General features: G+C 44.9%; 1 protein-coding gene across 6 annotated transcripts in view; it reads left to right on the top strand.

Annotated features, from left to right (window-relative positions):
- Positions 1-26,269, top strand: part of PXN (paxillin) — a 65,141-nt gene that overhangs the window by 24,311 nt on the left and 14,561 nt on the right. The window contains exons 1-7 of one of the 6 annotated variants that reach the window (XM_088659646.1): positions 2,250-2,368; positions 14,177-14,403; positions 16,899-16,996; positions 18,110-18,249; positions 18,900-19,101; positions 20,473-20,608; positions 24,376-25,362. In XM_088659646.1, coding sequence (XP_088515772.1) covers positions 2,341-2,368; positions 14,177-14,403; positions 16,899-16,996; positions 18,110-18,249; positions 18,900-19,101; positions 20,473-20,608; positions 24,376-25,362 — 1,818 coding nt within the window. In that variant the 5' untranslated portion in view covers positions 2,250-2,340. Of the gene's footprint in view, positions 1-2,249; positions 2,369-10,837; positions 10,891-14,176; positions 14,404-14,891; positions 15,112-16,898; positions 16,997-18,109; positions 18,250-18,899; positions 19,102-20,472; positions 20,609-24,375; positions 25,363-26,269 lie in introns of those variants that run through there. The other 5 variants (XM_035098567.3, XM_088659647.1, XM_088659648.1 and 2 more) reach the window with 5 other exon arrangements.

The raw sequence follows: 26,269 nt of genomic DNA on the forward strand, positions 1-26,269 counted from the left end.
GCTACCCAGTGTTGGCCTTTCTATAAGTGGGTAAATGTTCTAAATTTAAAAGCTTCAAACTTTTAAAGTTAAGCAGATCAAAAAGATGGTAGTGAGCATCCTTCCATATACAGAAAAAAATATTTAATCTCAGGCATTATTCTTACATTACAATAATTTATATTTTAAATGATGCTAGAAGCATATTTGTTTCTTCGTTAACAAGAATTAGAAAGTTTATCCAGGGCTAATGAAGTAGCAGGTGCATGCTGTGTGTTTTTTTAGTAGGGACAAAATCCCATGTTAGAAATGTTAACTTGAGTCAAGCAATTGCTTCTTAAGACAAGTTTCAAGCTACTTTAACAACCACAGGGCTACTGGAATATACATAGTTATGATATCCAGGGCAAGTTAATGTTTGACTGTTTTAAATAATACTCCACATGTGGTCCAAGTGCATCTCTGTAACATCACCTATGATTGCAAGGACACCCTTTGTCATGGCAGGTAGATTTTATTCCAAACATCCCTCACTTTTCTCTCTTTAACTCCTTAAGAACTGGGGCATTATCTGGAATCTGCCATGGAGTGAGATTGTTAGGCTGGAAGGGACCTGACCTTACCTGCACAGAATTCATCTTTGCCTTGTTAGCTGAGTGCAACTGGATATTGGCAACTGGTTGTTTATTTTTCTATGTAACTGCCTAGTTCCCAGTGGTGATTACCAGTGGCTGCTATGTGAATATGACAGTTGCTGTTAATATTCTGGGGGGCCATTTGCTCTCAGCTCTCCCTGGGATGCAATGTAAAGCCCTGCTTCCCTGCCTATATCATGAGTCCTTGTTTGTGTGTATGTAGAACGTCTTCTTTACAGAGTGAACTGAGCAAGGCAGAAGGTGTGCAGGAAATGGGAGGGCTGCTGCAGTTTATTGCTGTTGCTTGTTGGAGATAACTCTGTTTTTGTGTAGGAAGGAAGTGCTGAGGTAAGAAGGGGAGGGTGCAAACTGGACTTCCTTTAAGCAAGGATGGAGAGGGTGGGGGACAGCAACTGTGTGGAAAGAGGAGCAGGACAAGGGAACTTTTCTCACATCAGCTTGTTGATCCTTGCAGATGTCCCAGAGTTGAAGGAAAGTTACCTCACTCACGGGACGTGGGTGGTGCTGTGGGTTAAACCACAGAGCCTAGGGCTTGCTGATCAGAAGGTTGGCAGTTCGAATCCCCGCGACGGGGTGAGCTCCCGTTGCTCGGTCCCAGCTCCTGCCAACCTAGCAGTTCGAAAGCACGTCAAAGTGCAAGTAGATAAATAGGAACCGCTACAGCGGGAAAGTAAACGGCATTTCCGTGTGCTGCTCTGGTTCGCCAGAAGCGGCTTAGTCATGCTGACCACATGACCTGGAAGCTGTACGCCGGCTCCCTCGGCCAATAACGCGAGATGAGCGCCGCAACCCCAGAGTCTGTCACGACTGGACCTGATGGTCAGGGGTCCCTTTACCTTACCTCACTCACAGTCAGGCTTTCAGTAGATTGGGGATATTTTTCATTTATTTTTATTATTACATTTATATCCACCTTCTAGGGCTTGCTGATCAGAAGGTCAGCGGTTCGAATCCCTGTGGTGGGGTGAGCTCCCATTGCTCGATCACAGCTCCTGCCAACCTAGCAGTTCGAAAGCACATCAAAATGCAAGTAGATAAATAGGAACCGCTACAGCGGGAAGGTAAACGGCGTACCCGTGTGCTGCTCTGGTTCGCCAGAAGTGGCTTTGTCATGCTGGCCACATGACCTGGAAACTATACGCCGGCTCCCTCGGCCAATAATGTGAGATGAGCGCGCAACCCCAGAGTCGGTCACGACTAGACCTAATGGTCAGGGGTCCCTTTACCTTTATCCAAAGTGCTCATGGTGGCGCTCATGTGTCTCCCCCTCTCCATTTTATCCTCACAATAACCCTGTGAGGTAGGTTAAGCTGGGAGACAGTGATTGGCCCGAGGTCACCCAGTAAGCTTCATGTCTGAGTGAGGATTTGAACCCTGGTCTCCCAGGGCCTAGTCCAGGACTCTTTAACTACTACTCTACACTGGCTTTCAGGGTGATTTTTGGTGCAAATTAAAGTTCCTAACTCAGGCGTTGTCACTTCCTTCTATAAATTACAGTTTTTGTCCTGCTCCTTGATTGCTATTAACTTCAGGTGAGAGCCGCCCTAGCTGGGTTTGCTCTGAAGCATAGGCATTGAGGAAAGAACTGTGTACTGTTGCTGTGCCGCCTGGTGAAAAGCACCATTTCATCACTGGCTCTACAGTTTGGCAGGGAACACACTTTTTATTTTTTAATCCACAGCCTTCTTGTCTTACCCTGTGGCGCATGGCTCGGGCGCGCTGCAGGTCCTGTGGTAAGTGCCACCCCCTGGGTAAGTGGCACCCAGTGCGCCCCACCCCTAGCTACATTGCTGTCTGAGTTAACCTCACTCCTCTCCTGTGTTGGAGGAGGCTTTGCTAGTTCCCTGACTTCTCTCTCTCTCTCTCTCTGTTTTTCTTTTTGTGAGAGCTCAAGGACATGACAAAGAGACAATGGTTAGAACTGGCTGGTTTATATATAGAGATGACTACTGCTACTTTATCATGTGGAAATTCAGATTCCAACTTGGTTTGGATAGCTACCATCCCTTTCTACTTTCATTCTATCCCAGGGTCCTAGGTTTGCATTCTGATTTGAGTAATCCTCTCTGGGCAAGCCTACTCCTTTCAGGTAGGAGAGGATCTAGCATCTCTTCATCTGGGTTGGCTCTTTTAGCAGAGGCAGCCAGTGTCCTTTCTGAACGTATGCTTAAAGTGATAAATATACCCACGCCTCCCATTCCTGAACAGTTGCTCACCAAGTAAAACCGTCTTGCCAGGGATTGGGTTACTGCCTGGGATTGTGTCCTCCTTAAATGAGTAGTGAGAGCTAGGGAGGGCCAATTTACTTTGTGCAAAAGGGGTGGGGAGTAGGCTGATGGAGTCTGCCTTTTTTAATGTGAGGGTCTATTTCTGTCTTCTGGGCTCACAAGGACTTCTTAAATTCAGTCTACCAAAAAGATGCCATTCTAAATGCTTCTGTGCTCTTAGAACTTGTGCTTCTACAGGGGCGTGTGGGGAGTTCAAGCTGTAGAAAGCTGTTTGCATTCATTCTGTTAAGCCCATAGCTGCCAAGTTTTCCCTTTTCTCGCGAGGAAGCCTATTCAGCATAAGGGAAAATCCCTTAAAAAAAGGGATAACTTGGCAGCTATGGTTAAGCCTGTAATGAATGAATCTATAGTGCAGACAATTCTTCAGTCATTCTTTTTTGTGGGGTGGGGGCATATATATTGTGAGCATTCCTTTTTCCCCTGACTGCAGTTAATGCACAGATTCTGCTTCACATGTTACAGACAAACTTGTAGAAGCCTGGAATATTTCCACTTTCTAATCCCCTGTATTTCACAACACATAAGAAGAACTCTATTGGATCAGACTACAGATCAATCAAATGCTTGTTTGTAGGGCTGGGTGATATATCGATATATTCAGGGCCATCTTAAGCATACCCGGCGTCCTGGTGCGAAGATCCCTCTGGCGCCCCCCCATTTTCCAGAGTTGACCCCCCCAGTCCTTCCAGCTTCCTTTGGGCGAGGCCAAGAAAGGCAGGCTGCAAACAAGCCCCTCTCCTCACTTGCGGCAAGTCATAAAAATAGTCCCGGCCCAGGAGGACAATCCACACGCTACCAGGCAGGCTGGAAGAGGCGGGATTCCAGCAGCTCCTGTCCCCTCAGCTCCTGTGGCCACGTACGTGAATGCTGCCTGGCCCTGCTCTCCAGGGCGCTTGTACTTTCCACACGTGCTGCGCTCTTACCTCTCCAGTCCCGGCCTTGCACTAAGCGCGCTGGTCGAGCGCCACTGCTGCCGTCTCCGCCGCCGCACCTGGACACAGAGTCCGTGCGCCTCAGGCGAGCCACCACCCAGCCAGGTTTCGGCCCTGCACTGGCTGCTGGGTTAGCGGACCCCAGCAGCCGCAGTCAGTCAGTCAGTCGCCGCCCCGAACCGGGTGGAAGAACGAAGGCAGGGAAACAAGCCCAGCAGCAACCCCCCCTCCCGGTTGCTTGGGCACGGCTGACGCCGCTTGCTATCCCCCGGCCGCCTCAGCATGGAGGGAAGGATGGGGGGAAGGAGGTCAGGTGGGCGCCACGGAGCCAGCGGGGAGAGCCCCAGACTGCGGGAAGACACCTGAGCCTTCCCGCCAACAGGGATGACCCTGGTGCTGCGTTTCATTGGTAGAGCTGCTGCCATGTGGCGTCGCCTCTACCAATGAAACGCAGTGCCGGGGTGAGGGATGAACCTGGCGCTGCAGAGCGGAACAGGGTCATAGTGCCCCTGCTCCGCTCGCTTACCTCCCTGCTCTCCCGAGCGGCGCGGGTGGCGGGCGTGCAGGAGGAGGGGAAAGGGAGGCCGCCGCGCAGCTCCCCCACTTGCTGGGGCGCCCCTCAGCACCCTGGCACCCCACGCCACTAGACCCAATGGGTGAGTTGGCCCTGGATATATTGTCCAAAACCAGTTTGAAATCCATATCATGATATTGGTTTCATAATTTTTGACCTGGCAACGTATTGCAAATTGTGTGCAAAAATCACGTGTGAAAAACGATGAAGACAGCCAATGCTTCTGCAGTCCCTGTTAACTCTGCTGGCTCTGCAATCCCCTTCCTCCTGCAGTGGCAGCAAATCACAAGAGCAGGTGCTGGAACATATCACGATGTGGGGAAAACCGTTAAGCCAGCCAATGCCTCTACATAGCTCCATCCTTATTTCAGTTATTGTGATATATTGGTATATTTAGCTGGTGGTATATCACGATGTTGGAAACCAAATACAGTGGTGCCTCGCTTAACGAACGCCCTGCTTAACGAAATTTCCGCTTAACGAAAGGATTTTTCGAGCGGAGGTTGCCTCGCTAGACGAATGCGTTTTCGTCTAGCGAATTGCGGTTTCCCATAGGAATGCATTGAAATTCAATTAATGCGTTCCTATGGGCAAAGAACAATTCGAAAAAAATTCAGTGCATTCCTATGGGACTCGCTAGACGAATTTTTTCGTTATAAGAAAAGACCCGTGGAACGAATTAAATTCGTCTAGCGAGGCACCACTGTATCGCCCAGCTCTACTTGTTTGCCACACTGTCCAGTTAGATGCTTCTGGGAATCCCATAAGCAGGACATGAGGACAATAGGCTTTTCATGCTGTTGCTCCCCAGCAACTGGTGAGAACATAAGAAGAGTCTGCTGGATTAGGCCCATCAAGTACTGCATCCTGTTCTCACAGTAGCCACTCAGATACCTGTGGGAAACCTGCAAGCAGGACCCAAACACAAGAGCACTCTTGCAGCTACTGGTCTTCAGTGGTATATTGTCTCTAAACCTAGAGGTCGCATATAGTATAATGACTACTAGCCATTAATAGACTTCATTAATTTGTCTCTGACGCTTTTAAAGCAATCCAAGTCTGATGGATATCACCATCTACCCACCACAAGTGGACAACGCTACACTATGCATGGGAAGCATTTGGCCTCCAGGTCATTTGGTCTGGTCTCCCTGGGGTTTGGGTTGACATCATCCATTCTCCCTCCCACCCCTCCAGGCATAACCTTTGATAATGTGTGGGGCTGTTCCTGGATCGTTAACAAAATAATTGTTGGAGTGAATTGAGTTGACAGCTAGGTATACACACAGCCTGAAACTCCTCTTATCTGTTTCTGTAAATGATGGGGGGAGGAATATGGTTAATGTGGGAGGGGGCAATCGCCAGCATTTTTGTGAGAGTAAGGCAATGCCTTTATGTTTTAAGGCAGCTGAGTGGGTAGGAGGCAGACAGCTTATTATTTATGCTGGCTGAGCCTCTGCAGTGTAGTAGGGTGGGCTCCATTATGCTCCTTCATTGCACTCATCTTGTCCTTCTAGCAAGGGCATTCCAAGGATGCATAGGAGGTTTCTGCTCTGTGGCGGGAGTTTAAAACACTGTAGCAAGTGCAGTCTCCAAGCTGTGTGTTAGTTAGCATGAAGGCAAATCACCCCTTCAGTAGTGTTTCACCTAAAGGCTCCTAAAAGGTAAAGGTAAAGGGGGCCCTGTTAGGTCCAGTCGCAGACGACTCTGGGGTTGCGGCGCTTATCTCGCTTTATTGGCCGAGGGAGCTGCCGTACAGCTTCCGGGTCATGTGGCCAGCATGACTAATCTGCTTCTGGCGAACCAGAGCACCGCATGGAAATGCCGTTTACCTTTCCACTGGAGCGGTACCTATTTATCTACTTGCACTTTGACGTGCTTTCGAACTGCTAGGTTGGCAGGAGCAGGGACCGAGCAATGGGAGCTCACCCCGTCGTGGGGATTCTGATCGGCAAGTCCGAGGCTCTCTGATTTAGACCACAGCGCCACCTGCGTCCCTCCAAGAGGCTCCTTGAGAAACATAATTTCATAATTATCTGAAAGGCCCATGTAGCCTGGAGTTAGTTATCCATGAAAATGGTCTAGAAACAGTAGCTAATGCAGAATGCATTGGCTAGCTAGCTTACTAACTGGGACAGAATATTGCAGTTATATCACACAGGTGCTACACCAGCTGCAGTGGTTCTCTGTTTCTTAGCCCAATTCAAAGTGCTGGTCTTGGTCTTTAAAGCCGTTCATGGCTTAGGACCAGGGAAACTATGTGCCTACCCCTATGTTCTTCAGAGAACTGGTCATTCTTCAGAGAACTGGTCTGTAAATGTTGCTAATGATTTGTTAGAAATGAAATAGCTATCATTTTTCTCTGTTTTCTCTGCTTTTATAGAGAAATCTGGGAAATGTTGGGAAAATGCCTTTTCCTTGTTTATTCTGCCTAAGGTTCCTGCATTCTTGGCTGGCAAGAACCAACATGCAGGGATTGCTGAAGAGCCTGCAGCAAAGTGCCTAGAATGAATGAACTCTTCCCCTGTCTGATATGAGGGGATGTGTGCAACAAGGGACGTAGTGAAGGAATGTTTACTGTATAATTGGGGTCACTTGTGGAGTTTACTTAGTGCCTGAGCAGGAACCTCTTATTTCACCTGAAAGTTGTTCCCCACATTTTTGTAACATGCCCTCGTCTTAATATAGGGATGATTTTATGCCAGGTGCATATTTCACAACTTTCCCACTGTATGATCAGCTAGATGCATTAAGACAATGGTAGAATTTGCTTCATGGTACACAAAAGACATATTGCACCTGCCACCAGAGCCCTAGCATTACCTGGATATTATCTGGAGGTAGCTCAATTGCATATTGATTTTGTACAGTTGAGCAACATCCGGTTCAAAGACTAGGAGCCAGCAAGAACAAATAAACTAAGACTTTAAACAAGGGGGCCAGGCTCCAGGCTCAGTCAGTCATGTAATGCTCTGGATTACCTTTGTCTATCACTGCCTCTTATGGTGTGTTCTCTCCCTATTTAAAAGAGAAAAAATCAGTGACCCACCTTGGGGTTATGAGAATAAATAGGAATTGTACTTAAAAGTAGTTTCCATGCAAAAAAAATTATATAGAAATTATTGCTGCATTAAAATATTAATTTCATAGTGGTGCGATAAATTAAGGTCTAGATGTTTGGGCAGAGGCATATTTTGGGGGATATTTTGCTCATCAAAACCTTTTATCAGGAAAACCTCTAAGCCATTATTGCTTTAATGCAGGCATGTCCAACAGGTAGATATGATCTACCGGTAGATCACTGGACGTCTGTGGTAGATCACCGGTAGATCAGTGCCCCCCCCAAAGAAGCTAAAAAACTTTGGCTCCCCTAAAAAAACTCAAAAACTTTGTCCTGCACCCCTAAAAAAAGCTCAGTGTCGCTTTCCTCCTTCCTAAAGAAGCTTAACAACAACTTTTACGTGAACTCCAAAAACAGGGCTTTCCTTCCTAAAAAAAACCTCAACAACTTTGACCTGAACCCCCTACTGGCTACCCCCTTCTTTAATGCTATGGGAAATACAAACGTTTTCAAAATAAATGGAGGGATATCATCAAACCAATCTATATTGTGCTGAAAAATGTGCAAATGCATGAGTTACACAGAACTCTTTATTTGGTTAAGCAAACAGGTATGCATTTCCTACAAGCATTTTCAGAGTTATGCTACTGTAACTTTGTCATTTGTGGACCCATACATGGCTGGTGTTTTGGGGTTTTGTTTTTTTTAAAGTTTGGCTTCAGCCCATGACCAAGTGAAGTGAAGGATGCAAGGCAGGAGTTGTTGAAGCAGGTGAGCTGTGAGTAAGCAAGCTGATTGCTAGCTCGGCAGAGGCTTTTTTTATTAGCAAGAATATGCACACGTTTAGGAGAAGTCTGACCTTTAGCACTGGTGGTCATTCCTTCACCAAGCATAGTTAGAATTTGCATTTGATCCAGGTAATTTGCCCCTGTTGGCACTGGTTGTCTATCCTTCAGCTGATGTGCCTCTGTTGCTGCATATTTTCTTCTCATAGTGAACACAGACAGTATCAGTTGGCTCCTTCAGGACTATAACATTGTAATCACTGGTTATGCTTCAGGATAATTGTCACCAGCCCTTCTGATCAGATCCCACATGAGAGATCAGCACCCAGTATTTCTTCTGTCCTCTTTTACTTCCTATTCCTCATCAGTTGAGCGAGCTGCTAAAGTCAGGAAGGCAAAGGATGCAGGGTGGAGGAAGTTAATGAATAAACCTGTGATCTCCACCACTTAACTGTTTCATAGGCTGGGCTCTCCTTGTTCATTTAGAAACCTCTCCTGCTTTAATTTGCCTGTCTGCCACATTGCCAAGACCAAAGGAAGGAGCTTTTCACCTCGGTGGAAAACATGTTGCTTAAGAATCCATCTTTGCTCACCACACTTTTCTACTGGCTGAGTTTGCGGATCTAGCTTTGTTTCTGGCTGAAGATCATTACTTTGCATTTGTTTATAATGTTATATATAATACATTTATATAGAAGATCTGCTTGCTGGAGGAAAAAGTAAGTTGTATCATAAACTGGGAAAAAAAACAACTTAGAGACAACTGCTTGGAACACAAACTAGTCTAGGTTGCCATGTGGCCTAAATCCTACTACACCAAAAACCCTCTACTTTTTATTTACATAGAGTTGCATCCAATAATAGCCGTAATCTAGTGAGATTAATGGATTTGACAAAATTAGATCCACCAATCTCAGTAAATCCAGTCTGAATAAAACTTACTTAGAAGCAACCCAATAGTTTTATATATTATATACCAACATTTTACATTTATATTTAAATTATATAAATCCCATAAAATAAAACAATCCTTCAAAACTCATAACAAATCACCAAATAACAGTTACTAATAGCACATTAGCAGTCAGGTCTTCTGTTCGAAACCCCTGCTTAGAGATTTGCCTTCACTAGCTGCCTTAAAGTATAAAAGATGAGTCAGTAGGGAGGAAGTTCCCTCCATTTTAAGCTGCAACTTAACAAGTTGCTTCCCAGGCCCCCACACTACTTACTTTATACTGAGGAGGAACCACCAGGAGGGCCTCATCTGTTGATCTTGGAGCTTACCTACCTACCTACACAGAATGCCTGTTTAGAGATGGCACCTCTTAAGGGACCCAGCTGTGCCCCCAAACTTTTACTATATAATGCATGTTCACAACTGCCTTTTAAGCAATAGTCGTTTCTTGCCCGCCACATTAACTTAAGCAGTAAATTCTAATTTTCTATACTGGGGAAAAATATTTATATGTCTAGCCTACCTTACCCTTTCGACTCTGAGAATTGCAGCAGTGTCACCCAAAGCTATTGATAAGGCACTGCACCCTTCACAAATCATTCATGAACAAATGTGAAAGACTTGGTAAACAACTCTTTGAAAAAAGTTAGGGAGTCAAGTAAATTGTCTATGGTGCATCACTTCCAGTTCCAAGCAAGCCTGTGTGACGTATTACGGAGTCATTAATCACTAAAAAGGTCAAAGCAATGCAGTGTCAATTGCTAGAGTTCTTCAGATATCAAGTACTTCTTAGTAAGAGCTTGGGTCACATCCATGCCATACATTTCAAGCAGATGGCTTCTTCCCCCCAAGAATCCTGGGAACTGTAGTCGACACCTTACAGAGCCACAGTTCCCAGCACCCTTAATAAACAACAGTTCTCAGGATTCTTCAGGGGGGAGTATGCATGCTTCAAATGCATGGTGTTGTGACCATGGTCTCAACAGATGTTGGCTATGTTTTTACTGCTAAGACAGCTGTTCCTCTTTGCTTTACCTCTGACTGAAAAGAGGAGAAAAGCAACTATCCAATAATGAGGACTTGTGTTGAATATGTGGGATATTGTCTTTGAAAAGGGCACTACAGTATTTTATGCCCAGGAAGACAGAAATAGTTGCAGTTTATTCCAGAACTCTTTATCTTCCAGGCACCCTAGAAGGAAACAGTGCATTAACTACCATAGAGGTGTGTCCAGCTTTAGCTGCAGCAGAAACCTAACAATGCGAACAAACACTCACCGGGAACCAAGTTTCATCCTTTTCAGAGACTATATTAAACATTTGTTTAAAAAATAAGGGGAAAGCGCAATGGAGTGGGAAAATGTGCCTGTATCAACAAGTCTGCATACAGGACAGGCAGCTCCATTCCCCTCTTTCTCTGGACTGTTGACCTTTGCAATTGAGAATTCCTCCTTCAGTAAATCACAGAGTGGGGTGTGCGTGTGAGAGAGAGCGCAAGCGCAAGAAAACATGATTTGATAATCATTTCATGAGGAAAGTTTTTGTCATTCAGAGCCACACCTTCTCTGATAGAGCTTGAATCATAAACTGTGTACACATAGTCACACAATCAAAGAGCAACAGTATTAGAACAACTGCAGCTTCTCACCCTCTTCTCAGGGGTATGTATTCTGTGCCTTGGGAATCCTTGTTGCATATCGTGTTCCTTAAAAACAAGTCCTCTTTCTAGGCTGTGCTCCAGTTATGTACCCTGAGGGAACTGAGGGGTTCACAGATGACCTTAGAGTTCTTCTAAATAACTTGGAGCCCCTTTAGGCTTAGGTTATGTTCAAGTGTCATAAATATGAGGATGGCTGTAATCGTGTTAGCCTGGTTGTTTGAAATGTATGTTGTGTACTGAGATGACCTCTTGTGGGGAAGGGCTGTGGCCCAGTGGTAGAGCATCTGCTTTGCATGCAGAAGGTCTCAGGTTCATTCTCTGGCATCTCCAAGTAGGGCTGTGAATGTCTCCCATCTGAATCCCCAGAGAGCCTCTGCCAGTCAGTGTAGACAATCCAATAGTTGATCAACTGATCTGTATATGACAGTTTCCTATGTTTGCCTTACAGACAAACACATTAACACCAACATGTAAAAACGCCTGTGTATGTGTATTTCTGAATTTTTCCTCCACACGTATGCAGCATGTAGTTTATACAGGCAGTACTCCTTACTCCCAAAGGGGGTGTTTTACTGTATCCCTGGAGGCACTCTTTTAGTAATCTAATTAAAACAACGCCTACAACATCTTTGTCTTGAAAGACATGCAGGGTGCTCAGACGTTACTTCACCCCTCTTCGCTATACATGGCAAGATTTTATATGTGGGCTGAAGCCTTGAGTTGGTGTATACTTTAAAGAAGCATTTAATAACCTGTGACAATTTCATCAGACAAGCTGATGTGTTATTCACCTAGAAATGTGTTATTCACCTAGAAATGAATCCGTAGGTTGCAGGGTCCTCCAAACATCAACTTACTTGTTTATTGAAATCTCTTTTAGAGAGAGAGCCAAGGGAGATAAATAAAGCAAGCAAAAGCAGATACCCCATTGCAAAATCTCCCTGGCTGAGTATTCAGTTTTGTATGCAGTACAGAGACATGGGTATGCAGTGTTGAGGCACTCTCCTGATCTGGCCATGTAGGTGTGTGTATGCTGAGTACCGTCTTCATAATTGCGTGAACAGTAACCTAAGAGGGCAATAATGTTTTTTCTTCCCACTCTGAACATCTAAAGATTGCTTTATGCACAACATGTTTAGTTAATAGGTGCTATTTCTGCATAGGACCTTAACAAGTGATGAACATGAAGACTTTCCATCTGCTAAGTACAGCAAAATATATGTATGCCAACATCACATGCAGTTTTGTGTAGTTTCCTTTATGGCTGTGATAGCAACATAAGAGGGAGTTCATACACAAAATGGCCAGAAATTTGAGGTCGTCCAGCTACATGTGCATCTGAAATATATACCGTTTCCTTTTATTTAAGTGGTGTCGTGCCACAACCTTTTATGCAATGAAGTTCTTTTTCATGTCAACCCCTGTCTATATCATATACAGTCTAACATAATACCTACTTAGTTTGCTGTGAAAGGATAGTTAGCAGTGGTTTGCAGTGTATGGACTAGGGGGAACTAGGGTACCGTAGTCCCCTAATTGTTCCCTAGGGCTGCCTTCCAAAGCCTGGGAAGCTTCTTCTTGGCTTAGGGAGGAAGGTGCAATGCTCTGATGGGTCTAAGAGCCCTCCTGCCACCTTCCCAAAGCCCAGGAAGCTTTGGGAAGGAGGCAGGAGGGCTCCAGCATCCTTTCAGGGGCCCGGGGCCTTCTTCCGAAAGCCTGGGAAGCTTAAGGTGATACTCACAGGCATGATGTGGCTCCCCACCCCCATCGCCCTCGCCAGCTGGCACCTCTGGCCCTACAAAAAAATTCACTACATGCCATTGATAGTTAGGCAGACATTGCCCTAGAAACACAGCTGGAATATGAGCTTTGTGTGACTCAAAAGCTTACTTCTCGTTTTGAAACCTTAACTGGTCTATTGATAGCGTATTGTCTGGTTTGCCTTCAACCTTTCCTGTGCTCCATTTCTCTTTGAGAGTAGCCTGACTTGGCAAATGTCATCCATTGTTCTTTTTCTTGAAGCGTCTTTTTACAGCAACTCTGGCTGGGATTCACTGCAAGTTGCTGTAGCTTGTTATGCTCCAAACAAAACCTTTCATCTGTTGCAGAGTTTCGCTTCTTGCACTTTTTTCCCTCCCTTACTAAGCAAGGACAGGCTGTGCTAGCTTAAGTATCTAGATTTCTGCCTGCCCCACTTTGCCTCTGCCTTTTTTGAAGGTGCATTTTTATCTGGGAGAGGCTTTTCCTCCCCTTCAAGAATTTGCGATCTGACTCGGCATGTTGAAAGCTATTTGCAGGAGGCAAAATTGCATTTACCTGGCAGGGAACTGAGCTCGTGTTAACTCTTTGCACCTGGGAAGCAAGTGTGTGGGCCGACAGAGTCCTTTCCTAGATTTCTTCGGATATAGAGGAAGAAGAATCTTTCCCGAAATCTCTGCTTCGCACAAAGCAGTGCTTGTGGCCACGTTTTGAATGAGTTCATGACACAGAACTAGTAATTAGTCTGCTTCAGACTTTGGTGGGTTTGTCTCAGAGAGAGGCCTGCTTAGGTTCCTCTTTAGCAAAGCTTCAGGGGCTGAGGAGTCATTACTATCTGGCTTTTCTTTGGATCTTCAGGGTGCTTTGTTGTTGCTATCACCTGCTGTAGTGTCTTGGTCTGTTTACTTTTTTGCAAAGGTAAGGAAGGTTTTATTAATTGTGTTGGTGCTGTGTTGGAAAGACCAGCGGCTTTCTAGAGACTTGGTTTCTGACAGTACAGAGAAGCTCGTTGAAGGGCTGCATTCAGGATAGCGATGCCTGTTGACTTGGCTGGGAGGAGTGAAAGAAAGTGTGTAGGCCCAGAGGAATGTTTTTCAGTCTGAGGGCTGCATTCCTTTCTAGGAGACCTTCTGGGGGCTGCAGTGGTGGGCAGGGCTGCAAGCAGGACAGAGCAATAGACGTGACTCTTATCTTTGTACAGAAGGCTTTGTTCTAGCCATGCAAAAAATTAGAGGTTTCTGTGTACCCCCCCCAAAAAAATCATACATGCATGTACCTTTCACTCCTGGTGAGCAAGAGGCATTATTACCATTCAAGTACACATTCTAGCCAACAAAAGCACTTGAGAAGGGCTTGGAACAGGGTCAGTGAGGTGTGTGGCTTGAAATTGGGACATGGCCAGGTTGGACCTGAGAGTCAGATAAAGAGGCCTGGAGGGCTTCGTTTGGCCCCCAGGCATGAGGTTCTCTATCCCTAATATAGACAAAACCCTCCTTTTCTAATTCTCCTCTTGTATGTCTTCTGTGCAGATGCATTGTTAGCAGACCTGGAATCCACTACCTCTCACATCTCCAAAAGACCAGTCTTCCTGTCAGAGGAAACATCTTACTCGTATCCAACTGGAAATCATACGTACCAGGAAATCACTATACCTCCTCCGGTGCCACCCCCTCCTTCTAATGAGGCCTTGAATGGGACTGTAAGTGAACCTTTAGACCAGTGGCAGCTCAGCATCCCCAGAAATATTCACCAGCAGGTAATTTTGCTTGTCAGTTATGCTCATGGAACTGAGGGAGCCAGTTGTTGGTGTGTTGTGGAGCAACGTATTGTCTGTTAAAATATTTGTATCCCATATTTCAGCTCAGTGCTGGTTTATGGCCATATTGATAAAAGCATTTGCTCTAATAACATAACATGAAAACTTTATTGCCAAGAACTAAACATTTATGGCTTGTGATTGTTTGATGCTTCCAATTGGGATTGGACGCTTCCTCGTTTAATTAGAAGAAGCCTCCTCTGGCCAGCGATCTTCACATTGTGCTTGTTACCAGCCCAGTTTAAATGCTTACATGGAAACTGACTCTCCCCTCCCCACATAGCTCTGAGTAAGCATGGCAGTACTCAGCTTTAGCTGGCAGCATAATGTGAAGATTGCTCAATTTTTCTTTCGGTCTGTAAAGCTAGACCTGAAGGTTCACGCCCTGAAAACACTACTCACAGTCTCCTCACCAGTGCCCTGTCTGAAGCCACAGTGGAATGATGCAGATCTTAATCAGTCACCTTGGGGCTTCTGAAAAAGATAATGTAGTTTTGTAGATCACAGGTATATGAGCCATAGATCAGATTGGAAGAAGCATGAAATGTGTTTCTGGAGGGGGGTGAAGGCTAGCTCTAGGGAGAACAATTTGTTACCAGGTTGCATCCTGCTTGTTCCACATTCCAAGATCCCAGTCATGCATTGCATGTAAGTAGAGGGTGAGCTCTCAAAACTGTTTGGGCCTTTCAAAATGTGGAAGTGGCAACTTTTTGTAAAACTGGGGAGTGGGGGGGGGAGAGTAGTCTTCTTGCATGATCTGATTTTTGTGTAGATCAGTTCTGAAGGAAAGTCACTATTCTAACAGCTGTACAAGTTGGGTTGTGAGCCTGAGTGAGCAGCTGGCTCAGGGCCATCCAATTTGTGTATATTCCTGAGGAAATAAGTGAACTGTAACTATTGCTGCTTTATAAAATAAAAGGTGCTAGGGTTTGATCTGGAAGCCTGTGTGTTAGAGGCATAGCTGCCAAGTTTTCCCTTTTCTCACGAGGAAGCCTATTCAGCATAAGGGAAAATCCCTTTAAAAAAGGGATAACTTGGCAGCTATGGTTAGAGGTAAACTTTGATTTGCTGCCTTCTTACGTTGCATGTTCCAAAGGCTGAATTCACAATGGGTTCTTGGGGTTAAGCTGCAGCTCAGACTAATCTCCAAACCCTGATCTCCCAAATGCTAAGACCAGCAGATTTCACTGACCCACACTGCTTTGCATGCACCCTGCGTTGTTTTTGGTTTTGTTTGTTTACAGCAAGGCTGGGGAACCTTTGGCCTCCAAACATTGCTGGACTACAGCTCCCATCATCCCTCACCCATTGCCTACACTGGTAGGAGCTGATGAGAGTTGAAGTCCAACAACATCTGGAGGGCTAAAGGTTCCCCAGCCTTGCTTTATTAGCACAACTAAAGAATAAAGTGTGCATTACATGGAGCTCCATGTATCTCGCTCCTGACGGTTGAAGGAAAAGCAGCACTTGGGGGCTGCATTTGGGAGCTGGAAAAGGGGCTGCTTATTCCTTCCCAGCTTATTCTGCTTTGTTTCCCCCTTGCTCATCCCCAGACGGCCTCTCCTCAAGCTGCTTTTCTTGGGGGTGGAAAGAGCATTTGGGAGAAGAATATTCTGAGAATATTCTGAGAGAGGCAGCAACCAACAGAGAAAGGGTTAAGGGCCTACTTGCCCTTCCTTGGCCTTTGATTTCAGCTTTCAGTGGCTGCTTTTCATTTTTTTTAAAAAATGTCAGATCTGGAAATGATGGTCAGTGGCTTACAAACAAATTCGGGTTTTAAGCCAGTTTCAAACTCTGGCTTCATATCCTGGTTTGTTCTGATCATAGTGTCTTGAGTGTTCATATAACAGGAAGGGAAGCGCAAAGACACAGGAGAGGGGTTGTCTGCAAGTGCAGCCTCCTCATTTTGACTTAGTTTTGTGTGTTAATGTGACAATTTTATAGGATGGGGTGGGGAACCTTATACCCAGGGGCTGACAGTGGCTCTTCAGGTCTTTCTGTCTGGCCCTTGGAACTCTCCCCAGGCCACACCCATCCCCTGTTCTACTTTGCACTCCAAGTGTTCCCGCCATTTGCTTGTCTGGAAGAAATATAGAGAGGGTTGTGTACAGTATGTGTAGAAAGTAGCCTACTGTGCAGGGGTAAAATTGACATTTGTTGCTGTCCCCACTTTTGACTCTGGCCCTGCCCACCACTGACTTGAGACCCTCAGAAAGTTGTACATTTGGCCCTCGGATTGAAAAAGGTTCCTTAGCCCTCATTCAGTGCTTTGAATTTGAAAAAGGACTACATACTTGTGCAACACAGTAGTTGGGTGAAAGTCTCTTGCACAGAGCTGGTTCTGGAACAGAGGTTTTGACTCGTCTCTCTCCTAATCTCTCTCTGTCTCTCTCCTAATAAATTTAAATAAAATATGCAAATGGTTCTTTCTGCAGCCGCAGTCCCAGTCTCCTGTGTGCAGCTCCAGCACTTCGGTGTCCAGAGAGTGTGCCATCTCTCCTTCACGTGTAAGCGAAGAGGAGCACGTCTACAGGTAGCCCACTATTCCCATGCTTACTCTCCCAAATCCCCCCTACACTCAGAAGCTTATGGTGAAGTCAGGAGCTGGTTCTGCTTGTGGTGGTCAGAAAAATATTGGGCACCCATGTTGATACCATTTCCTGTTTCACTTCAGAGCTAGTTCTTGGGGATCTTTTCCTACTGCATTTGTGGAATAACATTCCATAAACAGGATTTTGAGGTGGTGAAATGCAGTTAACTTTCTCTAGCACAGTGGACTTAGGAGATCAGGATTTTTATTTTCTGCTTTGCCATTCATTTTACATCTGCCTTCGGTAATCGGGTTTTGATCACTGTATCTCCAGCTGTAAAATGGAGATATGGGTGGCTGTCATTCCCAATCAAAGTTATTTTAAAATCTGTAAAACAAAAACACTATTTAAGCCAATCTAGCAAAATGCCACCAAGGCATATAAGACTGCATCATAAATTGAAGCTCTCTCTGTGTGTGTGTGTGTGTGTGAGAGAGAGAGAGAGAGAGAGAGAGAGAAGGAAGGAAGGAAGGAAGGAAGGAAGGAAGGAAGGAAGGAAGGAAGGACAGAAAGGAAAGAAAGAAAAGAAAGAAAGTTCAGGAATATGCAGCTAATTGCAGCTCCATGGTGATGGTTCTTAGAGGCTAGAGTGGCTCTTTATGGTGCAATGGGGAGGAGGTGGTGGGGAGGAGCTTGGATGGATGCCAGCAAGAACAATTACATGTACTTAGGTTTTAATTCCCTTGTACCATAAAGACAAGTGAATTAAGCTATATGCTCCCTCACCCCCAGTAGGTTTTGAAGAAAAATAAGAGAGAGAGCTCCACATCAGGTATATTCTAGGGAAGGGCTTTAACTTTTTGGTGGAGCCCATGCTTTGCATGTGGAACTCTAGGTGCATCAGCCCTCATTGTTGCCAACTCAACAGTAAAACCACAAATGGGATGCAAATAAGCCATTTGGGGTTTATCACTTTTGATGACTTGGAACTGCTTTTATATAGAAGTAAAAACAGCAGCAACCATCCATGCAAACCTATAACGCAAGTAACTTAACAAGGTTTAATAAGAAGATTTGTGTTCAATTCGCTTCCCTTTTGATCCCTTGAACACCAGTTTCCCCAACAAGCAGAAGTCTGCAGAACCATCTCCCACCCTGATGAGCTCTTCGCTAGGCAATAACCTGTCAGAACTGGACCGACTGCTACTGGAACTGAATGCCGTTCAGCACAACCCTCCCAGTGGCTATGCACCAGGTAGGAAGCAATAGCTCTGGCAGCATAGGTAAATTCGATGGTGGGGATCGAATTCCTGTCCCCTGATCCTGGATCTGTTGCCTGCCCCATGCACATGCTGTGCTCTGACTCCCAGTGTAACTGAAATGCCTGCAGAGTTGGAGAAGACACACATTTTGGTGGTCCCCAAATAGGCCTTAAATTATAATTTGAGGAATTAAAATACAGTGAACTGAAGTGCCACATAATATTCATTCTGCACTTGTAGCAAATGGGTCTTTTAGCATGACAGTACCTATAAATTGGAGCTCCCTGCCTATTTACACCAGACAGGTGCTTTTATTGTACTTTTTTTGCTGCCTACTGAAAACATTTTCTTTAAGCAAAGCCTATCCAGACACAGAAAATGCTGACATGTGCTTTAATTTATCTCCCTAAAGTTTACTGTTGATTTGAACTATCTTTTAGATATCCTCTTTGATTGCTTGTTTTTTAAGCTGGTTGTTTCCCCCCTTGATAATTTCTTGTAAACCATTTAGAGGTTGGTTCTGTTACAAGCAAGCAAGCAAGCAAGCAAGCAAGCAAGCAAGCAAGCAAGCAAGCAAGCAAGCATTTATTTCCTTTTGAATAAATAAAATGAATAAAAACCATTTTGTCTTTCTGCTTATAAGATGAAGCCACTAGGAGCCCTTCATTGCCTGGTGGGACTGGATCTCACTACGGTGTCCCAGAGAACACTACCTCTTTGAACACACAATCAGCAACCCCACCGAAGGAGAAGCCGAAGCGGAATGGAGGGCACGGCATTGAGGACGTGTGCCCTAGTGTGGAGAGCCTTTTGGATGAACTGGAAAGCTCTGTGCCCAGTCCAGTGTGAGTAACAACTTGGCCACTTTCTCCCTTCCTATGCGGGGGCTTCCAGGCTGGTGCAGGAAGCAGTTGGTGTCTCACGTCAGAGAATGCAATATTGGCCAGTTTCTGGTTCCTCAAAAGAGAAGGGGAACTTCTTTTCAAAGAAGAAATGGAAAACTGGGGCCCATGTGTCAAGTGTCCACCAAGAGGCGAAGTGCTCTCATGAGCAGGAGCAGCAAGGGTGAAAAGACGCAACCAGGGAACAGATTGGTGTGATTTTGCAGTTTACAAGAGTGGGTCTGAGAAAAAAAGATAAAGAGACTGACAGCATTTAGAGGTCAATAGCGGAAGCTTAACTAGATAGAGGAAAAAGGAAGCCAGTGTAGAGGAAAGGGGAGCATATTGTGTGAGCAGAATGGGTTAAGTAAGCTGCAGTATTCAAGAGGGAGGAAAGAGGTTTCTGAGAGGAAACCGGAAATCTGAGAAGTGTTGCAGTAATCACTGCAAGCAAATAATGAGTGTGCTCGAGAGCATTACATCATTCAGGAAGAAGAAAAAGGTGGGCTTTGTACATGTTACAGAGCTGAAAGCAACAAGGTTCCACAGCTATGACTGTTGAGAGAGAGGGAGAAAGAAAGAAAAAGAGAGAGAATAATTAATTAAAGAGAAATTTTTAAATTAATTAATTTTTAATTAATTTTAATTAATTAAAAGATCAGGATGCAGAGGCTTGAGGGCAGAGGAAACCATGGAAGTGTCTCTTAGAAGGTACTGTGTTTGAGAGGGAGTAGCTCTGTTTCAGTTATATACAGTAGCTCTCTTTCAACTCCCAGCATCTCCAGGTAGGGTTCGGAGAGACCTTGGAGAGCTGCTGTCAGTAGCTGCAGACAGTACTGAGCTAGATGGACCCATGGTCTGACTCTGTACAAGGCAGCCTCCTATGAAAGGGAAGGGGCCATAGCTCAGTGATAGAGCTTCTGCTTTGCATGCAGAAGGTCCCATGTTCAACCACTGGCATCTACAGGTAGGGCTGGGAGAAAACCTTGTCTAAAACCCACTGCTAATCCATGTTAGATGAACTAACTACTGAGTTAAATGAACCCCATGGTTTGACCTGGTATAAGGCAGCTTTGTGTATTCTCAAACGAGGCCCAGGTTCAACCAGATCTGCACGTAATGGATAGTTGTGCCCATGCTTGCCTCAACAGGAGAGTGTACCTGTCTCCAAAAGGATCCAAAGTTTTTATCTTCTGAGTGACAAGAGCCAGATACAAGTGGGAAGATTGTGGATAAAACAGTTCAGAGGGAGGAAGCCTTGCTGAGTGTTCTTGGGAAGAAATGGCCACCTCCCTCTTCTTAGCAGTGTGTGACTGTCTTCTGTCTTTCCCTTAGTCCAGCTATCACTGTGAACCAGGGCGAGATGAGCAGCCCCCAGCGGGTCACCTCCAGCCAGCAACAGACTCGCATATCTGCCTCATCAGCCACAAGAGAACTGGATGAGCTGATGGCTTCACTTTCCGACTTCAAGGTACCCAGTCAATACCATTCTTTCCTTTCCCATTCACTTGTCAGTATGTCACCTCCACTTTTATTTTCCTGAGTCCCTCTCCTCACCCTGCTGCATAAAGCACCACCCCTCATTCCTCCTTTTGGTGTTTGTGTGTTAGAGCGAGCTCTACACTGGCTGCACATCTGTTAAGACCCTGGACATTTGGGTCTGTGATGCATGGATTCATTCTTGCCCTCATGTGGCATGCCTCACAAACTGTACATATTGGATTTTGAAACACAGCACATTCTTTTTCTTCTACTGATTTAAGAACTGAGCTGTCTCTTCAAGGAAGTACAGTTTCTTCAGTCACACATATTGCATACTACTGTATTTTTCCTTCCATAAGACACACTTTTTTCTTCCTAAAAAGTAAGAGGAAATTTCTGTGTGTCTTATGGAGCGAATGCGTGGCCCCTGGAGCCGAATTGCCCAGGGGCTAAAGACAGATTGTGCTCTTTTTTAAAAAAAGAAAGAGCTAAAGGCTAATGAGGGAATGAGAGCTTTGAAAGGAATCCACTCAGCAGCTGATTGCAAGAGATCGGGGAGGGAGATAAGGGAGCTAGCTCCCTTCCGGGCCCCTCTGGCCCCTTGCCTAGGCCTCAATTGGTGTCTGCAGAGGGAGACATGTGATTGGCTGATTAGATTATCTGTCTGGAAACTGTAGAAATAGTCCCTTTCCTTTCCAAGAAGCTGCAGAACTGTGAGTTGAACCCCATAAAAACAGGATTTTTCCCTTTGCAAGGAAACTCAGCAACTTTGAGCTGATCCTAAAAAATGGAGCTTTCCCCCTTTGCAAAAAAAGATGCACAACTCTGAGCTGACCCCCCCCCAAAAGAACGGGGCTTTTCCCATTTGCAAAAAAAGCTGCACAACTTTGAGCTGATCCTAAAAAAAATGGAGCTTTCCCCCTTTGCAAAAGAAGCTTCCTCAAATATTTAATTGGGGGGGGGGGGCAAGGCGCCTAGGCCTCTAGGAGTTGGCTGCTATGCCTAGGACAATTCAAGAAAGCAAAATATTTTTTCTTGTTTTCCTCCTCTAAAAACTAGGTGCGTCCAATGGTCAGTTGCATCCTATGGGGCGAAAAATGCGGTAGTTTGCACATCTCATGTATACCTTGCTAAATATGCAGGAATACTCAGCCCCAAAAAAACCAAAAGATAGGATGGGAGAGGAGAAATTCTAAGCAAGTGGGCTAATGCAAAACCAGAATTGTGTGTGTAATTTATGCAGTACTTGATTGTAAAAACAAACAAACCACCTTTCTTTAAGTCATTTAAAGAATAATAAAATAATTGGTAAAAACAGTTAAAAACAAGTATTTAAAATATTCCAAAAAATAAAATCAATGATAAACTAAAAATAGACTAAAATATATGTTAAGAAGATACCACTAAGAAAGGTATTTTTAATCTCTCCTATTCACAAGGGTGAGGGAGTAGATTACAACCTTTCACATGCATGGTTAAGCACAAAACCATGATAATGCAGTTGTGGGAACATTCTGTTGAGTGTCCAAAAGAATCTGTTAAGAAAAGTCTGGGATAGAACTGTTTCGATATGTGCAGTTTTCACCTGTTTGTGATCTTTTCCGTGTGAACGTAGCAAAATGTAGCAGAACCTATCCAGTTCTTCCTTTTTTGCTGATTTAAATTCATTGTAAAATCCAAGGATGTCGTAGGAGCATTGTCCTTTTCTGTATTGTTGAGAAAAATCTTATTACAAGTAAAGTTATGAGGTGTTAAATTCACATTTTATCGAGCAAATGGAGGGCAAGAACTACAACACATGTCACATAGGAACATGCAGCTATTGGGGTGGAATGGCTCCTTATCAAGACCAACATAGAGGAGACAGCCTGAGAAGTAGCAGAAGAGAGAGACATGCCTGTTGGATAAGGAGTGGGGGAGAAGACACACACACACAGAGAGAGAGAGAGAGAGAGAGAGAGAGAGAGAGAGAGAGAGAGAGAGAGAGAGAGAGAGAGAAGAAGAAGAAGAAGAAGAAGAAGAAGAAGAAGAAGAAGAAGAAGAAGAAGAAGAAGAAGAAGAAGAAGAAGAAGACCACCATGAAAAGGACCCCTTCTTTGGTGAGAGTAGTGTGGGCTTCATTTGATGCTGTAAAAGAAAAAGCAATAGGCTAGGTTGGTTGAGGTGCAGAACATGAGGACAGAACATGGGCAAGGGATTGTGAAAGTGTGAATACAGAGGAGAGTGGTGAGGTTCGGGACCTGAGCACCTGCAGAGAAATCTCCAGATCCCCAGCTTTCTTTTTTATTATTTAAAAAAGAGTAAGCTGCTATCATTTATGGAACCTGAGACATGAAGCAAAATATATAAGTAGTAGTATTTTTGCGAGAAACTCAACTGCTTCCCAGAGCCTTAGCTAGGTGATCTTGCGCCCCTGGAAGAACCGTCCAGATTGCACCCCCTAGCCTCAGACAAATTAGCTCTTCTTTCCGCCTCTCCTCCAACCCTCAACCCCACCCATTCAATTCACCCTCTATTAAAAACCTTTTCTTATGAGGCAATAATCAATACTTTTATTTTTATATGTCAGAACAGCTGGAGCAGCTTGGTGCTTTTTGTTGTTCTTGTTTCTTCTTTTTTTTCAAAAAAAAGATATGCCCACTGTTGATAGATTAGTTTGGTTGCTGTTGTCCTCTGTGCCACTCCCTCTTCAGATTTAGAAAAGCAACAGCAACACTAACAATAAAAACATATACTTTTAACTTAAAAGAATAATAATTGTAGCCCACTTGATTTTCACAAGAAATTCAGCATAACTGGCAAAATTAACTGGTATCTGATGAAGTGTGCATGCACACGAAAGCTCATACCAAAATAAAAACTTAGTTGGTCTTTAAGGTGCTACTGAAGGAATTTTTTTATTTTGGCAAAATTAAAATAAGATATAAAATAGTCCATAATTGCAAAAGAAGATACAAAATAATCCATAATTGCAAACCCAAAAGCTAAAAATAACTATCTCTCCCTCCATCTCTCACTTTTCTCTGTGTGTAAGCAATTATTTTTGAGAAGCTGAACTGTACCTCTCCAGCCCTTTTTCTCTGTGCTTGTGGAGATGACAGCAAACATGCAGTACTAGTTAAAGAAATGGTTAAATTGCAGTCAATAAGTTTGTCAGATCTTCCCCTTCCTGAATGATGGGTATTCATTGTTCCCTTTAAAGTTGGTTGTGCATGTGAGACTGAACATGTAGATTCAGAACAGAGCATTATTGTTTGGTTTAAAGGGACACAGTCTCTGGTCTGTATCTCTTTTCCTGTGGATCCCGTTGCATGAGGATGAGCATGTCCCTCGAATCTTATGTTGCAGGTCCTCCAAGCCTTCACTTTCATTGCTACCAGAGCAAGCAGTGGTGTATCTGTGTGTGGTGGGGATGGTGGCTTCTTGAGCAAGCTTGCGGCTCGTGTGTCACAGTTATGTCAACTGATTGTTGGCTTCCGGGTTGGTTTCTGGTATAACCGATTTGGGTGACCTACCGGTAGTTCTGTGAAGAGGGGAGGAGATAGACAAAACAGTGCTTGCTGGCTGCCAATTGTAAGAAACCGCAGCACCATCTCCAGATTTCCATTCTGCCGCCTTGTTCCTTCTGGCTAGCCTTAGGTTAGTGCCATTTTCCTTTCCCCCCTCACTTCCCTACTCCCCCTTTCCCCTTCTTCCTCTTCCTTCAATTCTGTTTCCATCCTTTTCCCCCTCCCACATTTCTTTATCTTTTCACAGACCTCGTCTACCATATCACTGATCTCTGAACCCTCCCTGGAGCTACTTCCTGGCCCAGTTGTCTCAGATGCAGCCCATGTGCTTCCTAGTATATCTTTCCTGACTACCTCAAAGCAGCAAGACATGGGCCACTCTGGGGGTGTTCTGCACCCTCTGGCACCTCTCCCATTGGAGGTGCTCCATATTGAAGAGGAAAGCAACAGCCCAGTCACTAGTGTGATTCAAGAGCATTCTCTCATCACCCCTTCCAGACTCTGGACTGAGCCCCTGCACCCAGAGGCCTCTGCTACTCTCACAAGCTCAGACGGACCAAGCAGAGAGTCCACTTCCAATGTGAAACTTCTCTCATTTTCCAAGGTGGAGTCATTGCCTGTTCATTCTGATGTAGGAACCCTGAATCAGAGGTTTGCAGAGCAAAAAGGACCTTGGAGGAATGAGCAGAGAGATGGAACCCAGGCTGCAACAATGCTTGTTTCAAGCTCCTGCATAAGTGGCAAGGTGAAAGTGCCAGTGCCACAAGAGTTGGAACCTGTGTTTGATCCAACAGTTGATGCTCACAAAGGGATTGGCATCAACAAAGGAGCTTTGGATGATCTGAACAACTCTAAAGCATCTCACTTTGCACCAAGACTACAATCCGAGGGAGACTGCATCGTGCCAACAATGCACAGACCTGGTCCTTTGAGTGTTGATCAATGGGAGAACTGTCCAGGTACCAGAAGCCACTTGGGCCAGAACATACTGCATGGTACTGAAGTCCAAGATCCAGCCAGGGCAAGCAGCTGTCCTGATGTTGCCGAGAAGAGGCAAGGTCCAGAGAGGGCGCCTAGGAAAAGCAGCCTTCAGAATGCTCTGACGGGTGAATGGAAAGAAGCACTCTCCGGCGTAGCAGCTGCTCCAGGATCGACGGGAAATGCCTGGAAAGAGGAAATGGATCTGATTCCTTCTTGCAAGATTCCTGTGGAGAGGATTTCTACGTCAGGCCAGGCAGGCATCAAAGTGCATGTAGTGGCGAGTGAGCTAGTGTGGATTTCTTCTGCCAGTGCATCTCATTTGGCTGTGCATGGTGTGCTTTTGAGCCCTCTGAATTAAGCTGCTTTGCATGCTTCTCCGAAGTGAGACTTAGTAGCAGCTGTACGGGACTGTGAACTGGGAAAATGCTGCAGGAAAACAACTTTTGTGGCAACCCTTTGCACATTGGCCTCCAGACTCAGTTCCCATAGCATTGTGAAGACATACCAGCCACTTTTATCCTTCTTAGTAGTGGAAAGTGTGGCCTGGAGAGAGAGAGAGGGCCTTGGAAGCTTATAACAATTTGGGCTCAATGGATCTCTTCCTAACAGCCACCCACTTGCTAGATTATTTGTTTTGCGCAACTGGTGTAGTGCAACATTTCCTATAAAAGGTCAAGCTACAAGAAAATCAAACCACCATAAACTAGACTGTTTTGATGCTGCATCTGTTCTCCTACCTATGGAATTATCATGAATATTATTATTTATTAAATTTGTATACTGCCCTATACCCGCAGGTCTCAGGGAGGTTCTCACCTTGATGAATCTGTACACCTTGATGCTCTCATTGAGCTGGCAGGGCAGGATAGTCCAGCGCCTCCATGAATTTACAGTGCACTGTGCATGAAGATACTGCCATTGGTTGTGGTGTTTTAAAGCTGTTCCTAACACTGGATCTAGCACATTTGGCCTAGGAACATAGGACGCCACCTTACACAGAGTCAGGCCATTGGTCCAGCTAGCTCAGTATTGTCTATGCTGTCTAGCAAGAGCAGCTCTTCAGGGTTTCAGGCTTTTCCAGCCCTACCTGGATATGCTGGGGATTGAACCAGGGACCTTTTTGCATGCAGGGCATGTAAACTACTGAGCCATGGTCCTTC

This window comes from Zootoca vivipara, chromosome 16 (genome assembly GCF_965207765.1).
Source record: "Zootoca vivipara chromosome 16, rZooViv2.hap1.1, whole genome shotgun sequence".
Taxonomy (NCBI): domain Eukaryota; kingdom Metazoa; phylum Chordata; class Lepidosauria; order Squamata; family Lacertidae; genus Zootoca; species Zootoca vivipara.